The sequence below is a fragment of the Tachyglossus aculeatus genome, chromosome 2, assembly GCF_015852505.1.
Source record: "Tachyglossus aculeatus isolate mTacAcu1 chromosome 2, mTacAcu1.pri, whole genome shotgun sequence".
In the NCBI taxonomy this organism is placed as follows: domain Eukaryota; kingdom Metazoa; phylum Chordata; class Mammalia; order Monotremata; family Tachyglossidae; genus Tachyglossus; species Tachyglossus aculeatus.
This window is the reverse complement of record NC_052067.1, coordinates 103,537,785-103,561,736: the sequence shown is the minus strand read 5'-3', so window position 1 is coordinate 103,561,736 and position 23,952 is coordinate 103,537,785. Positions and strand designations below refer to the sequence as shown.

The 23,952-nt window shown below is 45.8% G+C and overlaps 1 protein-coding gene across 2 annotated transcripts in view; it reads right to left on the bottom strand.

Annotated features, from left to right (window-relative positions):
• Positions 1-2,823: 2,823 nt before the first annotated feature.
• Positions 2,824-23,952, bottom strand: part of FHL2 (four and a half LIM domains 2) — a 122,170-nt gene continuing 101,041 nt past the window's right edge. For both annotated transcript variants that reach the window (XM_038761000.1, XM_038761005.1), the window contains exons 5-7: positions 14,789-14,958; positions 11,193-11,379; positions 2,824-3,488 (exon numbers count right to left, since the gene is read on the bottom strand). In XM_038761000.1, the coding sequence (XP_038616928.1) occupies positions 3,337-3,488; positions 11,193-11,379; positions 14,789-14,958 (509 nt within the window). In that variant the 3' untranslated portion in view covers positions 2,824-3,336. The remainder of the gene's footprint in view (positions 3,489-11,192; positions 11,380-14,788; positions 14,959-23,952) is intronic.

Sequence of the window (23,952 nt, the reverse complement as noted above, 5' to 3'; positions counted from 1 at the left end):
GGCCTTCGGCAAGTCACTTCACTTCTCTGGGCCTCAGGGACCTCGTCTGTAAAATGAGGATCGAGACTGGGCCCCACATGGGACAGGGACCGTGTCCAGTGCGATTTGTTGGATCCACTCCAGTGCTTAGTACAGTGCCTGGCACATAGTTAAGCGCTTAACAAATATTACGAGAAGCAGCGTGGCTCAGTGGAAAGAGCCCGGGCTTGAGAGTCAGAGGTCATGGGTTCTAATCCCGGCTCCGCCACGTATCTGCTGTGTGACCTCGGGCAAGTCGCTTAACTTCTCTGAGCCTGTTACCTCATCTGTAAAATGGGGATGAAGACTGTGAGCCCCACCTGGAACAACCTGATCGCCCTGGATCCCCCCCCGCAGCGCTTTGCACATAGTAAGCGCTTAACAAATGCCATCATTATTATTATTATCTTTATTTGATAATCGGGTGAGGTCGTATTTCCAGTTTTTCCCCAAACTGGGGCAAGACAAACCCACCTCAGCACCCAAGGAAGTTGCTCAGGGCTGGTCTCGGGCACCTAGAGGCATAAGCCTCTAGCAGCGCGGCTCAGTGGAAAGAGCACGGGCTTTGGAGTCAGAGGTCACGGGTTCGAATCCCGGCTCCACCAACTGTCAGCTGTGTGACTTTGGGCAAGTCACTTCACTTCTCTGGGCCTCAGTTACCTCACCTGGAAAATGGGGATTAAGACTGTGAGCCCCCCGTGGGACAACCTGATCACCTTGTAGCCTTCCCAGCGCTTAGAACAGTGCTTTGCACATAGTCAGCGCTTAACAAATGCCACATTATTATTATTATAAGCGTGCAATAAATACGATTGAATGAATGAATGTCCCCCTTGCTTTTTGTCCCAGGGGATGCCGATGGATATATGCTCTCCTGCCCAATTACACACATCAGGCTTTTCACCCACCATTGGCCGTTTTAGCCTGAAACTGCTTGAAAAACAGGACCCAGGAATGTTCCACTTTCTGATGGCAACAGTCAGCAGGGCCAGCTGACCACAAATCAGCAAAAATCAAAAGAAAACTGGTTAGAAGGAGCAGCAATATCAACGACCGCATCCTCCAGGCTGATTCAAGGTCAGGCCTACGGGTTTCAGCCCTTAGCATTCCAAAATAAGATGACAAAAACAGCATTTGATCGAAAATCGGCCGCTGCCGGCTCTACCTTGAAGAAACCAACGACTTCGTTTTCCCCAAACAAATGATAATTACGGTATTTAACGCTTACTTTGTGCCAAGCACTGTACTGAGCACTGGGGTATTGGAGTGTAAGCAGATCGGAAACAGTCCCTGTCTTACCTGGGCTTAAAAGAGATCGGGTGGTGACTCCATTTTACAGATGAGGAAACCGAGGCAGAGAAGCTGTGACTCGCCCAAGGTCACACGGCAAGCGTGATGAGAAGCAGCGTGGCCTAGTGGAAAGAACACAAGCCTAAGGGTCAGAAGGACCTGGATTCTAACTCCGGTTCCACCACTTGTGAGCTGTGTGACCTTGGGCAAGTCATTTCTCTGTGCCTCAGTTACCTCAAATGGGGATTAAGACAGCTTCATGTGGGACGGATTGCGTCGAACCTGATCAGCTTTGTATCTATCATCATCAATCGTATTTATTGAGCGCTTACGGTGTGCAGAGCACTGTACTAAGCGCTTGGGAAGTACAAGTTGGCAACATATAGAGACAGTCCCTACCCAACAGTGGGCTCACAGTCTAAAAGTCTATCCCAGTGCTTAGAACAGTGCCTGGCACCTAGTAATGCCACCGTTACTACTAGTACAGTTTCTGGCAAGAGCCCGGGCTTGGGAGTTAGAAGTTGTGGGTTCTAATCCCGCCTCCACCACTTGTCCGCTGGGTGATCCTGGGCAAGTCACTTCGCTTCCCTGTGCCTCGGTTTCCTCATCTGTAAAATGGGGATTGAGACTGAGAGCCCCACGTGGGACAATCTGATTACCTTGTATCTACCCCAGTGCTTAGAACAGTGCTTGGGCACAGAGTAAGCATTTAATAGGTACCATCATCATCATCATTATCGTCATTATTATTATTATTAATAGCCAATACCATGAAAAAAATGGCAGATCTGGACTAAGAATCCAGGTCCTCTTGCTCCGGGGTCTGTGCTTTTTTCACCAGATTCCCCCAGCCGGCATTTGATCGAAAAGAGCACTGTCGGTCTACCTTTAATCAATCAATCAATCAATCAATCACTTGTATTTATTGAGCGCTTACTGTGTGCAGAGCACTGTACTAAGCGCTTGGGAAGTACAATTCGGCAACATCTAGAGACGGTCCCTACCCAACAGTGGGCTCACAGTCTAGAAGGGGGAGACGGACAGCAAAACCAAACATATTAACAAAATAAAATAAATGGAATAAATATGTACAAATAAAATAGAGTAATAAATATGTACAATCAATCAATAAATCGAAACCAACGGCTCTGTTTTTCCCAAATTAATAATAATGAAGAATAATAGTACAAAAAATTCAGCCTGAACTGTAGTGATGAGTGACGCAGGGGTTAGCAAACAAAAGATAAGGAATCTCTGCCCATAACAATGGAAAGGGCCTTTGTTTCAGAAGTAAAGGGTCTTTGTCCACGGAGGATCTGCAGATAGAACAGACTCTGTTCTTGCGCCACAGAGTTTCTGGAAAACAGCAACCATCAAAGGGAGACGTAATTGGGTGTGACATTTTTATTAAATTGAAAAATAAAAGGTGTGATGCAACGGCGATGACTACTGCCACAGTTATTCCACACTGGCAGTTCACCCGCTGCCTTCCCCAAATCATGCAATGAAGACGAGTTGGTTACACAACACTCACCTTTAATGATTAATAACCGTTCCACACTTTTCGTCCATGGCACAAGGTTTGAATACTGGTAAATTACGCTCTACATGTTACATCACATGTAACTACACCGTCGGTGAACGCTGAATCTCCATATATACGGTTTAACCTATAGGCTAGAAAGATTTTAAATGTAATCTCGTGGTGGCTCTCTGAAATCGAAGCCATTTTTCTCAACTATTAAGTGAAGAAAGCAAAGTGTATAATATCCAAAACATTCTCCCTATTATCCGGATTCATGATAATTCAAAAACCGCTTCCTCGCCTAGAGACTGTAAAAGGGTTTGCTAATTCTCTTAGACTTGGCTGGCCTGGGAGAGGGAGAGAGAGAGAGGTTAACAGGTGTGAATCCCACGGAAAACACAAGAGGAGAGTCTTCACGTGGCCCATTAAAGCTAGTACATGGCTTCGTCTACTTCAGGAAGCAGCTATATGTATTACAAACGCGGCTTTCTTTGTCTCGAAGCTCAGATATCCTTTCCACACTCCGGACAAAGGATGTCATCCCTCTCTGTGAGGAAGCCGCGCCCCACCAGCGACAGAGAGCACTTCTTACAGTTAAAGCAATCGTTGTGCCACTGCCGCTCCTCAAAAGAGATGTACTTAGTTCCTCCCAGGCCTAGAGAAAAAAGAAAGTCAGTCAGTCAATCGTATTTATTGAGTGCTTATTCATTCATTCATTCATTCAATTGTATTTATTGAGCACCTACTGTGTGCAGAGCACTGTACTAAGCGCTTGGGAAGTGCAAGCTGGCAACAAATAGAGACGGTCCCTATCCAACAGCGGGCTCACAGTCTAGAAGGGGGAGACAGACAACAAAACAAAACATGTGAACTGGTGTCAAATCATCAGAATAAAGAGAAATAGAGCTAGATGCACATCATTAACAAAATATATATATATATTATATATTTATTGAGCGCTTACTGTGTGCAGAGCACTGTACTAAGCGCTTGGGAAGTACAAGTTGGCAGCATATAGAGACAGTCCCTACCCAACAGTGGGCTCACAGTCTAAAAGGGGGAGACAGACATCAAAACCAAACATACTAACAAAATAAAATGAATAGAATAGATATGTACAAGTAAAATAAATAAATAAATAAAGAGTAACAAATATGTACAAACATGTGTACATATATACAGGTGCTGTGGGGAAGGGAAGGAGGTAAGATGGGGGGATGGAGAGGGGGACGACGGGGAGAGGAAGGAAGGGGCTCAGTCTGGGAAGGCCTCCTGGAGGAGGTGAGCTCTCAGTAGGGCCTTGAAGGGAGGAAGAATAGTAAATATGTACAAGTAAAATAGAGTAATAAATCTGTACAAACATACAGGTGCTGTGGGAGGGGAAGGAGGTAGGGTGGGGTAGGAGGAAAGGAAAAAGGGGGCTCAGTCTGGGAAGGCTTATTGTGTGCAGAGCACCCTACTAAGTGCTTGGGAGAGTACAAAAACAGACAAGTTCCCTGCCCACAACGAGCTTACAGTCTAGAGGGGGAGACAGTCTTCTAGACTGAGAGCCCACTGTTGGGTAGGGACTGTCTCTATATGTTGCCAACTTGTACTTCCCAAGTGCTTAGTACAGTGCTCTGCACACAGCAAGCGCTCAATAAATACGATTGATTGATTGATCGATAAATACATTTACAGAAAGGAAGTTTATGGTCAGGTCAGAAAAAGGCTCAATGACTGTAATGGGGTCTGTTTCTTGGAATTGCCACTTAAAACTGCTGGGGGTGGGGGGTGGGCAGGGGGAATGAACTTTATTTTCACCCACTGCTCTGTCTCACTAGAAGAGTGGCTTAATAGAAGCCGGCTTGGTGGCTGAATTTTGAGGTATTTGGGTCTCTAACTTCTGCTCCCATCGGCCGCAGCATTTATTGATTGCTACCACGCGGACTGGACTCTTGGAAACATGCAACAAAACTGAAGTAAAAGACACCATTCCTGCCCACAAGGGGTGGGATGAGCAAACTCCCGACTGCAGGCATGTAATAGATTAAAAAGAGTAAGAACATGGATATAAATGCTAAAAATAAAAGTAAGCAATTACACAGATCTCCAGAGGCATGAAAAGGTGGTTGACAAGATGGGGTAATCAGGAAGGTGGGGATAATCAGGCAATGTCTCTTGGAGGAGGTGGTTTTTATAAAGGGTTTCAATCTTTAAAATCAGACCACTGAGTGCTTCCTAGGTGGGGAGTTTGAACTATAACTATGTGAGCTTTCCATAATGTGAGGATCTTTAAGAACACAACCCCCTCAGTATAAAATCAATCAATCAATCAATCAATCGTATTTATTGAGCGCTTACTATGTGCAGAGCACTGTACTAAGCACTTGGGAAGTACAAATAACTGACTGGATTTTATATTTGCCAATTCACATCTGCTTGTCTCCTTTAGGCTTCAGGCAATTAGTTCAGTGCCCTACACAAACAGTAAATAAAATGCTCAACAAGTATGACTGATTGATTAAGCTCTAGTGCAGCAGCTGAATTTTACATTTCTTCTGTATATCTACCACACTGCTTTAATCAGTAGATTAAATTCTCCCCAAAATGACGGTGATTTAAAACCATGCACATATTAGGACAAATACTGAATACCGTCTCTAGATGTTGCCAACTTGTACTTCCCAAGCGCTTAGTACAGTGCCCTGCACACAGTAAGCGCTCAATAAATATGATTGAATGAGTGAATACTGTGAGCTTCTCTGTTAATTAAAACATCACAGAGCAGGAAGGACGCTTAAGGAAGTCATTTTCACCATTCCTTTTAGAGTGTGAACCCACTGTTGGGTAGGGACTGTCTCTATATGTTGCCAATTTGTACTTCCCAAGCGCTTAGTACAGTGCTCTGCACATAGTAAGCGCTCAATAAATACGATTGTTGATGATGATGATTCCCATTTATCCATTTTATCCATTTAACCATGGCCGTTTACCCATTTTGAGGGTCTTCAGAAAGAGATTTCTTTTGATGGCTCACTTCAGTGTTTCACAGTCTTAAAGTGTTTTCTGCCTCATGTAAAGTGGTTAGATAATAAATAAGACTACAGGCTTCTCCTTTAATAAAATGAATTATAGTTTACGGTTTAAGGAGGAAAGGTTTTAGACTAATAATTTCCTAGAGAGACTGTCAATCTACTCCTTCCAAGGTGTCAGTGTCAACAGGATCACTGAACTTCCCTGGAGGAGCTTGGGGTGTAATCAATCAATATCAATTGACCAATCAATCCTATTTACTGAGTGTTTACTGTGTGCAGAGCACTGTACTATGCACTCAGGAGAGAACAATTAACAGAGGTGGTATGCATATGCATGAGGGGAAACTTTAAGGATGTAGATCTTCGAGAACCCACAGATGGTTAGGGTCTCAAAAGTCCCTGAATGGTCCAGGGGAACTTTATAAAGAATATGAAGAAGTAAATAAATCCTTTGTTTTCCTCCTTTCTTAGTTTTATTTCTGTCTGGAGTCTAAGAGAGGAGACCACTTTTTGGGGGGACTTCTGGGTACAGCATTGTGTTGTCATCATCATCATCAATCGTATTTATTGAGCGCTTACTATGTGCAGAGCACTGTACTAAGCGCTTGAGAAGTAAGGAGATGACAAAGCCCCTTTCCACGAGGAGCATATTCTATTTATTCTGATGACTTGACACCTGTCCACAAGTTTTGTTTTGTTGTCTGTCTCCCCCCTCTAGACTGTGAGCCCGCTGTTGGGTAGGGACCGTCTCTACACGTTGCCAACTTGTACTTCCCAAGGGCTTAGTACAGTGCTCTGCACACCGTAAGCGCTCAATAAATACAATTGAATGAATGAATATTCTATATTTTCAATCTAATAGCTATGAGACATTTCATCATATCATATGAAGTTCATCACATTTTCCTCTGAATAAAAAGGGAGCCGGAAAAAATGAATTTCGCAGGAGAATATACCTCATGGCTCCAACATGATGGAAAATTCCAAATATGTGTACTTCCCAAGTGCTTAGTACAGTGCTCTGCACACAGTAAGCGCTCAATAAATACGATTGATGATGATATGTTGTTTCTCTACCATGATAAAGTAGTATTTTTAAGAAGGTAGTCATGAAACCATAATGCCACCCAGGGACAGATCAATGGTCTACCCAGCCCAGGACTCTGACTCCAGTAACAGTTACAGAATGCCTGGGGGAATCTTGTGATGGTTACTCTCCCAGATATCAATCAATCAATCAATCAATCAATCGTATTTATTGAGTGCTTACTATGTGCAGAGCACTGTACTAAGCGCTTGGGAAGTACAAGTTGGCAACGTGTAGAGACGATCCCTACCCAACAGCGGGATCACAGTCTAAAAGGGGGAGACAGAGAACAAAACCAAACATACCAACAAAATAAAATAGGATAGAAATGTACAAGTAAAATTAATAGAGTAATAAATATGTACAACCATATATACATATATACAATCAATCAGTGGTATGTATTGAGCACTTACTGTGTGCAGAGCACTGTACTACATGCTAGGGAAAGAGTACAATAGAGTTGGTAGACATGATCCCTGCCTACAAGGAGCTTACGGTTTCCCCTCATGGTGAGGGAGCTACGCTCATCCCTATCTTTTCCCTCTGATTTCCCTTTTCCCCCTTTTCCCTTTTCCCTCCAGCTTTTAGACTGTGAGCCCGCTGTTGGGTAGGGACTGTCTCTATATGTTGCCAACTTGTACTTCCCAAGCGCTTAGTACAGTGCTCTGCACACAGTAAGCGCTCAATAAATACGATTGATGATGATGATGATAATCCTACAGTCCTCCCTTAAGGAATTTGTCCTAACCTCTCATAAATTTGCTGGTATTTCCTGATTGCGCAACTTTTCCTGAGCAAATTCCATATATCTTCCATCCGCTGGGTGAAAAAAGTGTTCCTTTTGGCTTGTTTTGCTTGTTAGGGAAGCAACATGGCCTAGGGAAAAGAACACTGGGCTGGGAGTCAGAGGATCTGGGTTCTAATCCTTATTCCAACACTTGACCTGCTGTACAGACTAAGCTTGTGGGCAGGGAATGTGTCTGTTTATTGTTATATTGTACTCTCCCAAGCGCTTAGGACAGTGCTTTGCATACAGTAAATGCTCAATCAGTATGATTCAATTGAACTGTGACCTTGGGCAAGTCACTTCTCTGTACCTCAGTTCCCGCATCTTCAACAGGGGGATTCAATACCTGTTCTCCCTCCTACCTAGACTGTGTAAGCCCCATGTGGGACCTGATTAACTTGACTCTATCCCAGCACTTAATACAGTACTTGGCACATAGTAAATGCTTAACAAATACCATTATTATTATTACTGCTGTTATTTATTATCCTTCCTCTCCCCCTCGTCCCCCTCTCCATCCCCCTCATCTTACCTCCTTCCCTTCCCCACAGCACCTGTATATATGTATATATGTTTGTACATATTTATTACTCTATTTAATTTAGTTGTACATATCTATTCTATTTATTTTACTTTGTAAGTATGTTTGGTTTTGTTCTCCATCTCCCCCTTTTAGACTGTGAGCCCACTGTTGGGTAGGGACTGTCTCTATATGTTGCCAACTTGTACTTCCCAAGTGCTTAGTACAGTGCTCTGCACACAGTAAGCACTCAATAAATGCGATTGATTGATTTTGAGCCTGCCACTTTCAAGATTCAAAGGTATCTCTCTGTCCTGGTGATGTGGGATTTGGTGAACAACTGTTCTGGCTTTTCCTTGTCCACTCTGGACCTTATTTTTAATTGCACAATGAGGGATACCGTGAACAGCTGGGGTAATAAAACACATCCTTCAGTGTGTTTAATCCAGCTAAACACACTCACTACCTCGGTATGACTTCTCCTACCATCCCATAGGATCATGACCTGAAGTCTCCTGTTTGTGTTCGCCCGTGTGTTGCTGGGGGTAACTGGATGGCAATTCAGCACATGAATCCCTTTTGGAGTGGAAAATGTGTTCCGCTGACCAAAAGGCCAGAGGGTTTTGAAGTGACCGGAGGAGTAATGGATGAATGAGTCACTGGTGAAAGGGCAGTTTGTCAGCAAGGAAAAAGCAGTTGCTGGCTGGGATCTCAGTTTGTAGTAAAAATACATCCTGGACTCTTGGTTCAAATTCTCTGCCTTCCTTAGACATAGGCTGTGTCAACCTACAGCAAGAGTGCTTTTGGTATGCCATTTTTTTTTTGGTTAAAATAAAACACCTGGGGCTTGAATCTGCCCAAGGAAAGGAGACCTAAAAGCACCAACCTTGGGTTGGCAGGGTTTCTGCCAGGTAGATCATGCCAACCCTGCTGCAGCTAGGAATCAAACAGTGCCTAGCTCCAAACGCTAGCATATCCACCCAAGGGGCAGATTCCATTTCAGGATTTTCCACTATGCCCCCCATAATAATAATGATGATGGTATTTGTTAAGCGGGTACTATGTGCAAAGCACTGTTCTAAGCCCTATCTCCCCAGGCCTGTTCCCACTGCTAATCTGAGCAGACTCAAGCCAACCTCAAGGTCCAGGGACGTTGGGGGCATGATAAATCGCAGGGGGAGGGGTGGGAGAGGGAAAAGGGTTGGGAGAGAGGCACTGGAGCCAACATAATCTAGAGGAGCGGCTGTCAATCAGGTACATTCATGGGTTATACACAAGGAATCAATCAATTTATTGAGCGCTTACTGTGTGCACACTGTACTAAGCCCTTGGGAAGTACAAGTTGGCAAGATATAGAGACAGTCCCTACCCAACAGTGGGCTCACAGTCTAAAAGGGAAGGAAGTAATCATTTATAATTACAAGGAAGTATCATCCATTCATTCAATCGTATTTATTGAGCGCTTACTGTGTGCAGAGCACTGTACTAAGCGCTTGGGAAGTACACGTTGGCAACATATAGAGACAGTCCCTACCCAACAGTGGGCTCACAGTCTAGAAGGGGCAGACAGACAACAAAACAGAACATAGTAACAAAATAAAATAAATAGAATATGTACAAGTAAAATAAATAAATAGAGTAATAAATACGTACAAACATATATACATATATACAGGTGCTATGGGGAGGGAAAAGAGGGGGCTCAGTCTGGGAAGGCCTCCTAAGCTAAGCTAATCCAAAGCTCAAACCACCACAAACTCAGTTTATATCCTTTGGGGGCTGAACTGCAACAAAAAGAACCAGTAGCAGGTCCCCAAATGTTAACACAGACACAAATGGATTTTTTTATGCTATTTGTTAAGCATTTACTATGTGCCAGGCACTGGACAGTGAAAGAGAGAGAGAAAGAGACAGAGAGGGAGAGAAAAAGAGAAGGAGAGAATGTGTGTGTCTGTGTTTGTGATGGTTGAGGGGAAGGGGTTTGGGAAGTGCATTCAACCATTCTCTTGATAAGGAATTACTAGAAGTAACCCACAAGCCACTAGTCACTTTGGGAGGAAATCATCATCATCATCATCATCAATCGTATTTATTGAGCGCTTACTATGTGCAGAGCACTGTACTAAGCGCTTGGGAAGTACAAATTGGCAACATATAGAGACAGTCCCTACCCAACAGTGGGCTCACAGTCTAAAAGGGGGAGACAGAGAACAAAACCAAACATACTAACAAAATAAAATAAATAGAATAGATATGTACAAGTAAAATAAATAGAGTAATAAATATGTACAAACATATATACATATATACAGGTGCTGTGGGGAAGGGAAGGAGGTAAGATGGGGGGATGGAGAGGGGGGTGAGGGGGAGAGGAAGGAGGGGGCTCAATGTGGGAAGGCCTCCTGGAGGAGGTGAGCTCTCAGTAGGGCCTTGAAGGGAGGAAGAGAGCTAGCTTGGCGGATGGGCAGAGGGAGGGCATTCCAGGCCCGGGGGATGACGTGGCCCGGGGGTCGACGGCGGGACAGGGGAGAACGAGGCACGGTGAGGAGATTAGCGGCGGAGGAGAGGAGGGTGCGGGCTGAGCTGGAGAAGGAGAGAAGGGAGGTGAGGTAGGAGGGGGCGAGGTGATGGACAGCCTTGAAGCCCAGGGTGAGGAGTTTCTGCCTGATGCGCAGATTGATTGGTAGCCACTGGAGATTTTTGAGGAATCAAAAATCAAAAGAAAATCACATTTAGTAGGTAACTAGGACTGTGATCAAGCGTCCGTCCCCCTTACGAAATAAACATTCCTCACTCTTCGAAACCTGAAAATCATGACATGTGGAAAAAAACCAGATGTTCAATTAAGATCGGGTCGGCCAAACCACTGTTCTGAAATAGACATTCCGTGCCTAAGCAGTGGTCTGAAATAGACATTCCATTTTTAATGCCCACCGAACACCTACCGCTGATGGGATTGGTACATCCGGCGCATTTCTTGGCATACAGGTTGCAGAAGCAGTTCAGGCAGTATGCAAACTCATCGCGGGATGTGAAGCGCTGCCCAGACAGCTGCTTCTTGCACCCGGTGCAGACAAAGCACTCTTTGTGCCAAGGCTGTTCCCGATACGTGACTCCTCCTGTGGTGATGGCCTGTTACGGAAAATAAAGAACGTTCATCAGGCGCCTACTCTGCTCCTTGATGCTGGTGTTCTCCCATAAATGCAGCTTTGGGGGTCACTCAGGGGTGGATGCAGGGTCTGCGTCCTATGATCATCATCGTATTTATTAAACACTCAGGATGTGCTAAGCGCCGGGGTAGATTCACGATAATCAGATTGGACACAGTCCCTGTCCCACTCGGGGTTCACAGTCTAAGAGGGGGAGAGAAGACAGGTGTTTTATCCCCTTTTTAGAGATGAAGAAATTGAGGCACAGAGAAGCGGAGTGAGCTTGCCCAAGGCCAAACGGCAGGCCTCTTAACTTCCAACCCCATGATGGTTCCAACAGACCTTCTGTCCTAAATGATTATATATTATAAATCATTTATATTAATGTCTGTCTCCCCCTCTAGACCATAAGCTTGTTGTGGGCAGAGAATGTGTCTACCGATTCTGTTATACTGCACTCATCCAAGCATTTAACTTCTCTGTGCCTCAGTTCCCTCATCATCATCATCATCATCATCAATCGTATTTATTGAGCGCTTACTATGTGCAGAGCACTGTACTGAGCGCTTGGGAAGTACAAATTGGCAACATAGAGAGACAGTCCCTACCCAACATTGGGCTCACAGTCTAAAAGGGGGAGACAGAGAACAAAACCAAACATACTAACAAAATAAAGCAAATGGAGTAGATATGTACAAGTAAAATAAATAAATAGAGTAATAAATATGTACAAACATATATACATATATACAGGTGCTGTGGGGAAGGGAAGGAGGTAAGATGGGGGGGATGGAGAGGGGGACGAGGGGGAGAGGAATGAAGGGGCTCAGGGACATGGACTGTGTCCAACCTAATTAGCCTGGATCCACCCCAGTGCTTAAAACAGAGCCTGGCACATAGTAACCCTTAACAAATACCACAATTATTACTGATTATTATCAATAATAATAATAAATACTATTGAGTCACTATATTTTTAATGGTATTTATTAAGTGCTTACTATGTGCCAGGCACTGTACTAAGCGCTGGGGTAGATACAAGCAAATTGGGTGGGACACAGTCCCTGTCCCACATGGGGCTCACAGTCTTAATCCCCATTTTAAAGATGGGGTACCTGAGGCCCAGAGAAGTGAAGTGACCTACCCGAGGTCACCCAGCAGAAAAGTGACGGAGCTGGGATTAGAACCCATGCCAGGCCAGTGCTCTATCAACTACGCTGTGCTTATTTACTGAGTGCTCACTGTGTGCGAAACACTGTACTAAGCACTTGGGAGAGGGCACTATACCAGGACTGACTGACTGACTCAGGCCTGGGCCAAGCAGACTACCCTCGGTCACAGAGGACATGACTTTCACCTTTGTCAAACAAATCAATCAATCAATCGTATTTATTGAGCGCTTACTGTGTGCAAAGCACTGTACTAAGCGCTTGGGAAGTACAAGTTGGCAAACAAAGCCCCGGAAACTGAGCACATCGCCTCCAGCACAGCCCAAACGGACTGCCAAGCCCAGCGTCACGCCAGCCCCAAGTTCTGGAGGGAGAGGGATCGCCCGTACCCAAGAAAAACAAGATCACGGGGGTGCGGGGAGCTGGGAATCCTCAGCTGATATAGCTCCCGGTCACCTCCTGGAGTCCTGCCAATAAAGACTCTCCCACTGGGAGCCTCTAGACGCATGTTGTGGGCAGGGAACGGGTCTGTTTATTGTTATTTTCTACACTCCCAAGTGCTCAGTACAGTGCTCTGCACACAGTAAGTGCTCAATAAATGCGACTGAATGAACGACTGTCCAGCAAGGAGAAAGCTGATCACCCCAGCCGGGGAAAGGGCCCTCTCTCCAGGGACTCTGGCAGATCCGTGACTGTGGCAGACCGAGACGGCGGACGTTCGCAGATCATTGCCAGGCCTTCCCCACTAACGCAATTTCAAAATTGTGTAGCTTTCTTACCTGGACGACGATCTACCTAGCCCAAAGGGCTACTACGTTTTTCCGGGCCTCTACGTAATCATCTGAAACACACCTGCTTAGTACAGTGCTTTGCACCCAGTAAGCACTTAATAAATTACTGAATGAATTAAAGTGAGGCAGAAAGGGCAGAACAAATACTTAAAGGCACAATGCAACAACATGGCAGGTAACGGCAGCAGGAAGACCCAGCAAAGAACACGGCAATCAGGAGAGGGGCTCCTCGGTGGGCAGAGGATTTTTATCTTTTTTAATGGCACCGTTAAGTGCTCTCTATGTGCCAAACACTTTACTCAGCGCTGGGGTAGATACAAGCTAATCAGGTTGAAAACAGTCCATGTTCCACACGGGGCTCACGGTCTTAATCCCCGTTTTACAAATGAGGTAAGTGAGGCACAGAGAAGCGAGGTGACTTTCCCAAGGTCACACAGCAGACGAGTGGCAGGGCCGGAATTAGAACCTGGATCCATCTGACTCCCAAGTCTGGGCTCTGTCTATGCCATGCGGCGGGCCCGGGAGTCAGGAGAACCTGGGTTGTAATCCCAGCTCCGCTTCGTGTGTGACCTTGGGCAAGAGACATAGGTAGAGGCAAAGAGACAGGGACTGCTAAGCAAAACAACAAGGAAATGAACAGAAAGTCACAGCCAATTAATCAATCGCATTTATTAAGTGCTTACTGTGTGCAGATCACTGTACTAAGCGCTTGGGAGAGTAGAATAGAACAATACAAGAGTTGGTAAGCACATTCCCTGCCCCCAAAGAGCTAACAGTCTAGACGACTGCCCGTAACAAAAAGGCACAGAAACTGAGACTCCCAAGCGAAGAGATAGATCAAAGGCAGTAGGAGATACCAAGAGAGAGACAGAGTGAGAAACAGATGTTCTGAGAGAGGGAAAAAGAAAAACTCAAGCGAGTAGGTAGATAAGCAAGACAGCCTAGGGGCTGATGGAGAGGAAAATGAAAAAGAGAGAGAGAGAGAGAGAGAAAATCCATGCCCAATTCAACCATTCGATTCATTTTTAATAATAAACACATTTAGGGACCTAGACCCAGACTGAGCCCCCTTTTTCCTCTCCTCCTCCCCATCCCCCCCGCCCTACCCCTCCCCGCAGCACCTGTATATATGTTTGTACAGATTTATTACTCTATTTATTTTACTTGTACGTATTTACTATTCTATTTATTTTGTTAATGATGTGCATTTAGCTTTAATTCTATTTGTTCTGACAACTGGACACCTGTCCACATGTTTTGTTGTCTATCTCCCCCTTCTAGACTGCGAGCCCGTTGCTGGGTAGGAACCGTCTCTATACGTTGCCAACTTGTACTTCCCAAGCGCTTCGTACAGTGCTCTGCAGACAGTAAGCGCTCAATAAATACGATTGAATGAACGAAAAGCAATGTCGAACGGCGTCGACCCTGGTACCTTCTTGCACTGGACACACTGCATGGCAAACTGCTTCTCGTAGCAGGGCACGCAGAAGTTCTGATTGTCTTTGGGAATGAAACTCTTGGTGCCAATGGGCTGCTGGCAGCGGTGGCAACTGAAGCAGGTCTCATGCCAGCTGCTGCCCTTATATTCCATCTTCCGGGTGCCTGTCCACAGGGGCGAGAAACACAAGAATTTCCCGATTTCCATTTCGGCTATCACCCATCCAGCAGAGCCCTTGGAGACCGTCCAGCCCGAGCGCAAGGGTGAGTTTCTTGAGGGCAAAACTACAGCAGATCCCGTCTCTCATCTGGCTTCCCAATAAGCAATTCATTTCAATGTCCGTCTCCCCTACTAGGCCCCTCTGAGGATCGCGCTCAGAAAGTTTCCGATTTTCTACCAGTCTCGACTACGGAACGGAGAGTCAAGCAGAGGCCTACCCACTCCATTCCCAGCTTGGGCAGTGGCTAGCGAGTGGAAGGCAATCTGCTACAAGTCAAAACTCACCTGTACTGGGCAGCAGCAGCACGGAAGAGAGGCGAGGGAGGAGAATCAAGTTTACTGAGCGGAAGGGGCAGTGGTAAACCACTTCTGTATTTTTTACCAAGAAAACTCTATGGATACACTTCCGAAGCAACTGCAGATGGAGAGTGGGGTGTTCTGAGATGTGTCCACGGAGTTGCTAAGTGTCAGAGATGACTCAATAATGTAAGACAATATTTCAACTAGGTAGTAAGCTCCTTGAGGGCAGGGATCATGTTAACCAACTCTATTGTATTGTACTCTGCCCTGCTTCAAAGACTTAACAAGAGGCATTCCCTGACTAAGACCTTTATTCCTTTATTTATCCCCTCCAAGAGGCATTCCCTCTCCTCCAAGAGGCATTCCCTAAGCCCTCCTTTCCTCTTCTCCCACTCCCTTCTGCGTCACCTTGACTTGCTCCCTTTATTCATCCCCTCTCCTAGTCCCACAGCACTCATATACATATCTACAATTTATCTATTTATATTAAAATCTGTCTCGCCCTCTAGACTGTACACTCGTTGCACGCAGGGAATGTGTCTATCGTTACATTGTACTTTTCCAAGTGCTTAATACAGTGCTCTGCACACAGTAAGTGCTTAATAAATATCACTGAATGAATGACAGTGCCGAGTACAATACTTTGCACGTAGTAAGTGCTCAATAAGTAGCAATGATAAATTGGCTCCAGTGCTCAGGGCAGGATAATTACAGCTCCCAACCCAGCCCCCAAAGCTTAACCTCTGCAGTGCCAACCCCATGGGGTCCTCCCCCATCTTTATGGTTACTTGTTAATAATAACAATAATGTTGGTATTTGCTAAGCGCTTACTATGTGCAAAGCACTGTTCTAAGTGCTGGGGTAGATACAAGGTAATCAGGTTGTCCCACGAGGGGCTCACAGTCTTCATCCCCATTCTACAGATGAGGGAACTGAGGCCCAGAGAAGTGAAGTGACTTGCCCAAAGTCACACAGCTGACAAGTGGCGGAGCCGGGACTTGAACCCATGGCCTCTGACTCCAAAGCCCGGGCTCTTTCCACTGAGCCACGCTGCTTACTATGTGTCATGCACTGCTCTAAGCGCTGGGGTGTAGATACAAGATAATCAGACTAGGCACAATCCCTGACCCACATGGGGCTCACAGTCTAAATAAGGAAGGAGTAGGATCAATCTCCATTTTACAGATGAAGTAACTGAGGCACAGGGAAGTGGTTTCCTCAGCATCACATATGACACAAGTGGCGGAGCCAGGATTAGAACCCAGGTCCTCTAACTCCCAGTTCTGGGCTCTTTCCATTAGGCCAGGCTGCTTCTCTCTAGGCCATGCTGACTGTTCCCTTGCCTGTGTGGGGCTGGCACTCCTGGACAGCCACTTCTCCATTCTGGGTAAGGCCCCAATGGGCAGAATGAAGAACCTTGCTTACAGTGGGAAATAAATAATGATTCCACCAGAATTGGAGGGGAGGAAATGGATTGTGGGTACGTCTGGGGTTCTCACTAATTACACTAATTACAGTCCTTAGCTGTTCATGGGCAGGGAATGTGTCTGTTATTGTCTGTTATTGTCTTTGTCCAGAAACGCTCTGGGCATGTTACTCCCCTCCTCAAAAATCTCCAGTGGCTACCAATCAATCTGCACATCAGGCAGAAACTCCTCACCCTGGGCTTCAAGGCTCTCCATCACCTCGCCCCCTCCTACCTCACCTCCCTTCTCTCCTTCTCCAGCCCAGCCTGCACCCTCCGCTCCTCTGCCGCTAATCTCCTCACTGTGCCTCGTTCTCGCCTGTCCCACCGTCGACCCCCGGCCCACGTCATCCCCCGGGCCTGGAATGCCCTCCCTCTGCCCATCCGCCAAGCTAGCTCTCTTCCTCCCTTCAAGGCCCTACTGAGAGCTCACCTCCTCCAGGAGGCCTTCCCAGACTGAGCCCCTTCCTTCCTCTCCCCCTCATCCCCTCTCGATTCCCCCGTCTTACCTCCTTCCCTTCCGCACTGCACCTGTATATCATCAATCATATTTATTGAGCGCTTACTGTGTGCAGAGCACTGTACTAAGCACTTGGGAAGTACAATTGGCAACATATAGAGACAGTCCCTACCCAACAGTGGTCTCACAGTCTAAAAGATATGTATATATGTTTGTACATATTTATTACTCTATTTATTTATTTTACTTGTACATATCTATTCTATTTATTTTATTTTGTTAATATGTTTGGTTTTGTTCTCTGTCTCCCCCTTCTACACTGTGAGCCCACTGTTGGGTAGGGACTGTCTCTATATGTTGCCAACTTGTACTTCCCAAGCACTTTGTACAGTGCTCTGCACACAGTAAGCGCTCAATAAATATGACTGATTGATTGTTATATTGTACTCTCCCAGGCGTTTAGTACCGTACTCTGCACACAGTAAACGCTCAGTATGTTCTCATGCTTGCTTTACTGACAAGCTTTGATACATGGACAGGGTTGATGTAATTCCCCCTTCTAGACTGTGAGCCCATTGTTGGGTAGGGACCGTCTCTATATGTTGCCAACTTGTACTTCCCAAGCACTTAGTCCAGTGCTGTGCACACAGTAAGCGCTCAATAAAGACGAATGAATGAATGAATGTAATTGCCCACAGCCCTTGCTAGGGCTGCCAAACCCAATTCATCCACCCACGTCCACCAGCAAAGGACACATTCTGTGCATGACTCCTTGAACCTGGGATTAAGAGGTCCTGGCTAAAGTGGATTAAGGAGCAGAAGCAGAGTGGCCTAGAGGAATGAGCATGGACCTGGAGTCAAAAGCACGTGGGTTCTAATCCCAGCTCTGCCACTTGTCTGCTGTGTGACTGCCTTGATTACTATGCCAGCCTCCTTGCTGACCTCCCTGCCTCCAGTCTCTCCCCACCCCAATCCATACTTCGCTCTGCTGCCCGGGTCATTTTTCTACAAATCATCATCATCAATCGTATTTATTGAGCGCTTACTGTGTGCAGAGCACTGTACTAAGCGCTTGGGAAGTACAAGTTGGCAACATATAGAGACAGTCCCTACCCAATAGTGGGCTCACAGTCTAAAAGGGGGAAATACAAATACGTTCAGGCCACATTTCCCGACTCCTCAAGAACCTCCAGTGGTTGCCTATCCACCTCCGTAACAAACAAAAACTCCTTACCGTCAGCTTTATAGCCCTTAATCACCTTGCCCCCTCCTACCTCACCTTGCTACTCTCCAACTACAACCCAAACAGCACACTTCACTCCTCTAATGCTAACCTTCTTACTGTACCTCCATCTCATTCATTCATTCAATCGTATTTATTGAGCGCTTACTGTGTGCAGAGCACTGTACTAAGCACTTGGGAAGTACAAGTTGGCAACATATAGAGACGGTCCCTACCCAACAGTGGGCTCACAGTCTAGAAGGGGGAGACGGAGAACAAAACATATTAACAGAATAAAATAAATAGAATAAATATGTACAAGTAAAATAAATAAATAGGGTAATAAATACGTACAAACATATATACATATATACAGGTGCTGTGGGGAAGGGAAGGAGGTAAGATGGGGGAATGGAGAGGGGGACGAGGGGGAGAGGAAGGAGGGGGCTCGGTCTGGGAAGGCCTCCTGGAGGAGGTGAGCTCTCAGCAGGGCCTTGAAGGGAGGAAGAGAGCTAGCTTGGCGGATGGGCAGAGGGAGGGCATTCCAGGCCAGGGGGATGATGTGGGCTGGGGGGTCGATGGCGGGACAGGCGAGAACGAGGCACGGTGAGGAGATTAGTGGCAGAGGAGCGGAGGGTGCGGGGTGGGCTGCAGAAGGAGAGAAGGGAGGTGAGGTAGGAGGGGGCGAGGGGATGGACAGCCTTGAAGCCCAGGGTGAGGAGTTTCTGCCTGATGCGCAGATTGACTGGTAGCCACTGGAGATTTTTGAGGAGGGGAGTAACATGCCCAGAGCGCTTCTGGACAAAGACAATCCGGGCTGCGGCGTGAAGTATGGACTGAAGTGGGGAGAGACGGGAGGATGGGAGATCAGAGAGGAGGTTGATACAGTAATCCAGACGGGATAGGATGAGAGCTTGAACATGCAGGGTAGCCGTTTGGATGGAGAGGAAAGGGCGGATCTTGGCAATGTTGCGGAGCTGAGACCGGCGGGTTTTGGTGACAGCTTGGATGTGAGGGGTGAACGAGAGAGCAGAGTCGAGGATGACACCCAGGTTGCGGGCTTGTGAGATGGGAAGGATGATAGCGCTGTCAACAGTGATGGGAAAGTCAGGGAGAGGGCAGGGTTTGGGAGGGAAGACAAGGAGTTCAGTCTCGTCCATCTCACTGCCAACCTCTTGCCCATGTCCTGCCTCTGGCCAGGGAAGTCCTCCCTCCTTATATCTGATAGACAATTACTCTCCCTACCTTCAAAAGCTAGCTCTCTTCCTCCCTTCAAGGGCCTACTGAGAGCTCACCTCCTCCAGGAGGCCTTCCCAGACTGAGCCCCTTCCTTCCTCTCCCCCTCGTCCCCCTCTCCATCCCCACCATCTTACCTCCTTCCCTTCCCCACAGCACCTGTATATATTTATGTTTGTACATATTTATCACTCTATTTATCTTACTTGTACATATCTATTCTATTTATTTTATTTTGTTAGTATGTTTGGTTTTGTTCTCTGTCTCCCCCTTCTAGACTGTGAGCCCACTGTTGGGTAGGGACTGTCTCTATTTGTTGCCGACTTGTATTTCCCAAGCGCTTAGTACAGTGCTCTGCACACAGTAAGCGCTCAATAAATACGACTGATTGATTGATGGATTGATTCAAAGCCTTCATGGCCTGTTAAAGCACATCTACACCAACAGGCCTTCCCTGACTAAGCCCTCCTTTTCTCTTCTCCCACTCCCGTCTGTGTCACCCTGATTTGCTCCCTTTATTCATCCCCTTCTCCTAGCCCCATGGCACTTATGTACATATCTCTCATTTTATTTATTAATATTAATGTCTATATCCCCCCCAGACTGTAAACTCGTTGTGGGCAGGGAATGTGTCTACTATATTGCTACTACTAATGATAACAATAGTAATATACAAATTATTATTATTATTATGATATTCCTTAAGCACTTACTATGTGCCAGGAACTGTACTAAGCACTGGGGTGGATACAAGATAACCGGGTTAGACACAGTCCCTGTCCCACATAGGGCTCACAGTCTCAATCACCATTTTACAGATGAGGTAACTGAGGCCCAGAGAAGTGAAGTGACTTGCCCAAGGCCACACAGCAGACAAGTGGCAGAGCCAGGATTAAAACCCATGAGCTCCTGACTCACACGCCCACGCTCTCTCCACTATGCCTTGCTGCTTCCCATGGTATTGTATATTACATCATACTTTCCCAAGTGCTTAGTACAGTGCTCTGCACTCAGTAAACACCCAATAAATAAGACTGACTGACCTTGGACAAGTCACTTCACTTCTCTGTGACTCAGTTACCTCATCTGTAAAATGAAGACTAAGATTGGAGTCAGAGGTCACGTGTTCAAATCCTGGCTCCGCCAACTGTCAGCTGTGTGACTGACTGACCTTGGACAAGTCACTTAACTTCTCTGTGACTCAGTAACCTCATCTGTAAAATGAAGACTAAGATTGGAGTCTAAGGTCATGTGTTCAAATCCCGGCTCCGCCACCTGTCAGCTGTGTGACTTTGGGCAAGTCACTTAACTTCTCTGTGCCTCAGTTACCTCATCTATAAAATGGGGATTAAAACTGTGAGCCCCCCGTGGGACAACCTGATCACCTTGTAACCTCCCCAGCACTAAGAGCTTAACAAATACCATCATTATGATTATTATTTGTGAGTCCTGTGTGGGACATTATCTACCCCAGCAGGTAGTACAGTGCCTGGTATAAAATAAGCACTCAACAAATATATATATAAAAAAAAAATGAACCTCTGGACTGGCAAGGAAAAATCCTTAATAGCCGCCCTTTCCTGCCCCTCCCCGACCCTCATTGAGTCCTCGATGGCGATGTTTTTCCCGGCGCGTGCTCTAGCAAATATTGGCCCTGGTAACCTCACGGTCAGGACAAGTGGAATATCCCAGTGAGGTGGTGTGATTCTGGAGCCGAAGGACAGTATAAATCACGGGCAACTATGGAGCCCAGCAACTACCCGGGAGAAGGAGAAAGGCAGAATCTGGAGGAGGACAGGCATTATTTCACCTCCAACCTTGAATGTGGCCTGCCATGTTGGCTTAAAAGGAAGGGTGGCTCATCATGGGAAATAATAATAATAATAATGGTATTTGTTAAGCGCTTATTATGTGCCCTGCCACGTGCTGTACTAGGTGCTATGCAATAATAATAATAATAATAGCATTTATTAAGCACTCACTATGTGCAGAGCACTGTTCTAAGCGCTGGGGAGGTTACAAGGTGATCAGGTTGTCCCACGTGGGGCTCACAGTCTTAATCCCCATTCTACAGATGAGGTAACTGAGGCTCAGAGAAGTTAAGTGACTTGCCCGAGGTCACCCAGCAGAGGGGGCAAAGCCGGGATTCGAACCCATGACTTCTGACTCCAAAGCCCGTGCTCTTTCCACTGAGCCACGCTGCTTCTCTGTTTTTAGAGAAGCAAGGTCATTGTATCTGCAATTACCTTGTAGATACAAGGTAATCGGGCCTCACATAGGACTCCAAGTCGGAGGGAGAAGAGGTAGTGAATCTGCATTCTGCGGACGAGGAAACTGAGGCACAGAGAAGTAGAGTGACTCACCCAAGGTCACACAGCAGACACGTGGCCGAGCCGGGATTAAAACCCAGGTCCTTCTGACTCCCATAGTAATCACTATAATTTTTATTACTATTATTATCTGTCCAGATAAAGTGAGATCCTGTTTTTTCTCCCCTCTCCTTTCTCCCCTCTAACTGCTCTTTTTAATGTTATTTGCTAAGCGCTTACTATATGTCAAGCACTGTTCTAAGTGCTGGGGGTAAATACAAGTTAATCAGGCTGAATACAGTCCCTATCCCACATGGGGCTCCCAGACAAGTAGAAGGGAGAACGGGTATTGGATTTCCATCTCTCTCAATTGGGGAAACTGAGGCCCAGTGAAGTGAAGCGACTTGCCCAAGGTCACACAGCAGGCAAGTGGCAGAGCTGAGATCAGAACCCAGGTCCTCTCCTTCCCAGGCCTGTGCTCTCTCCACAAGGCCAAAGTCTCTTTTTCATCCATCGCCAACTTGTACTTCCCAAGTGCTTAGTACAGTGCTCTGCACACAGTAAGCGCTCAATAAATACAATTGAATGAATGAATGAATGAACAATCTCAGCTGCTGACTGAGCTGTTTGATGTAGACATCATTGGTCCGTGGGATTACAATTACCGTGGGGTATTTTAGGCAGTGATTATCTTCCCTTCAGATTTTGCCCAGGGATCACTACAGTCATCACCACACAAATAAGAACGATGATAACAGCAGAGCTCATCAAACGGCGATGTGAATCTGAATTGAAAATCCCAAGCCACCAAAATGAATGTAAACCCCCCGACCGCTTGCTTAACGACAGAGGTTTATTAAAAGGGGAGGAAGGCTGTAATTGAAAATTCAATTTAAAAAAGTTTTAAAAGCTGGCCAAAACGTAATTTTATGCAACTCGTAGAAATTTATTTTGACTCTCATTTTTAAAAGAATCCTAGATAGCTCCCATAATTGAAGGTGGAAAAAAAAATCTCTCCAAACAACTTACATTCAGTCTAGCCCTACCCACCTAGATTTAAATCAATCAATCAATCAATCGTATTTATTGAGCGCTTACTATGTGCAGAGCACTGTACTAAGCGCTTGGGAAGTACAAATTGGCAACACATAGAGACAGTCCCTATCCAACAGTGGGCTCACAGTCTAAAAGCCTAGTACTACTGTCAGCTGTGTGACTTTGGGGAAGTCACTTCACTTCTCTGGGCCTCAGTTACCTCATCTGGAAAATGGGGATGAAGACTGTGAGCCCCCCACCATGGGACAACCTGTTCACCTTGTTTACACATATGTACATATATATATATATATATATATATATATATATATATATACACATCTATATACCTGTATATATGTTTGTACATATTTATTACTCTATTTATTTGTGAGGCCTGTGGTGGCTCAGAGGGAAAGTAACAGCCTTGAAAGGCTGGAGACCTGGGTTCTAATCCCCTCTCTGGTATAAGAGTTTAAAAAAAGATTGTAAATACCTAGGAGGGTCTAGAATAGATCACCTAAGAGTGCTGAGATAAAATTTTTCAGAAGCAGCGTGGCTCAGCAGAAAGAGCCCGGGCTTTGGAGTCAGAGGTCACGGGTTCGAATCCCGGCTCCACCACAAGTCTGCTGTGTGACCTTGGGCAAGTCACTTCGCTTCTCTGAGCCTCAGTTCCCTCGTCTGTAAAAATGGGGATGAAGACTGTGAGCCCCACGTGGAACAACTTGATCACACTGTATCCCCCCCAGTGCTTAAAACAGCGCTTTGCACATAGTAAGCGCTTAACAAATGCCATTATTATTATTATTATAGTAGGAGTAATTTAACTACTACTGGGAAAGTAGTAGTTACCAAGGTGTTTGAAATCAGATTTCCTCCTCATATAAATATAGGCTTGATAGGCGTGTAATC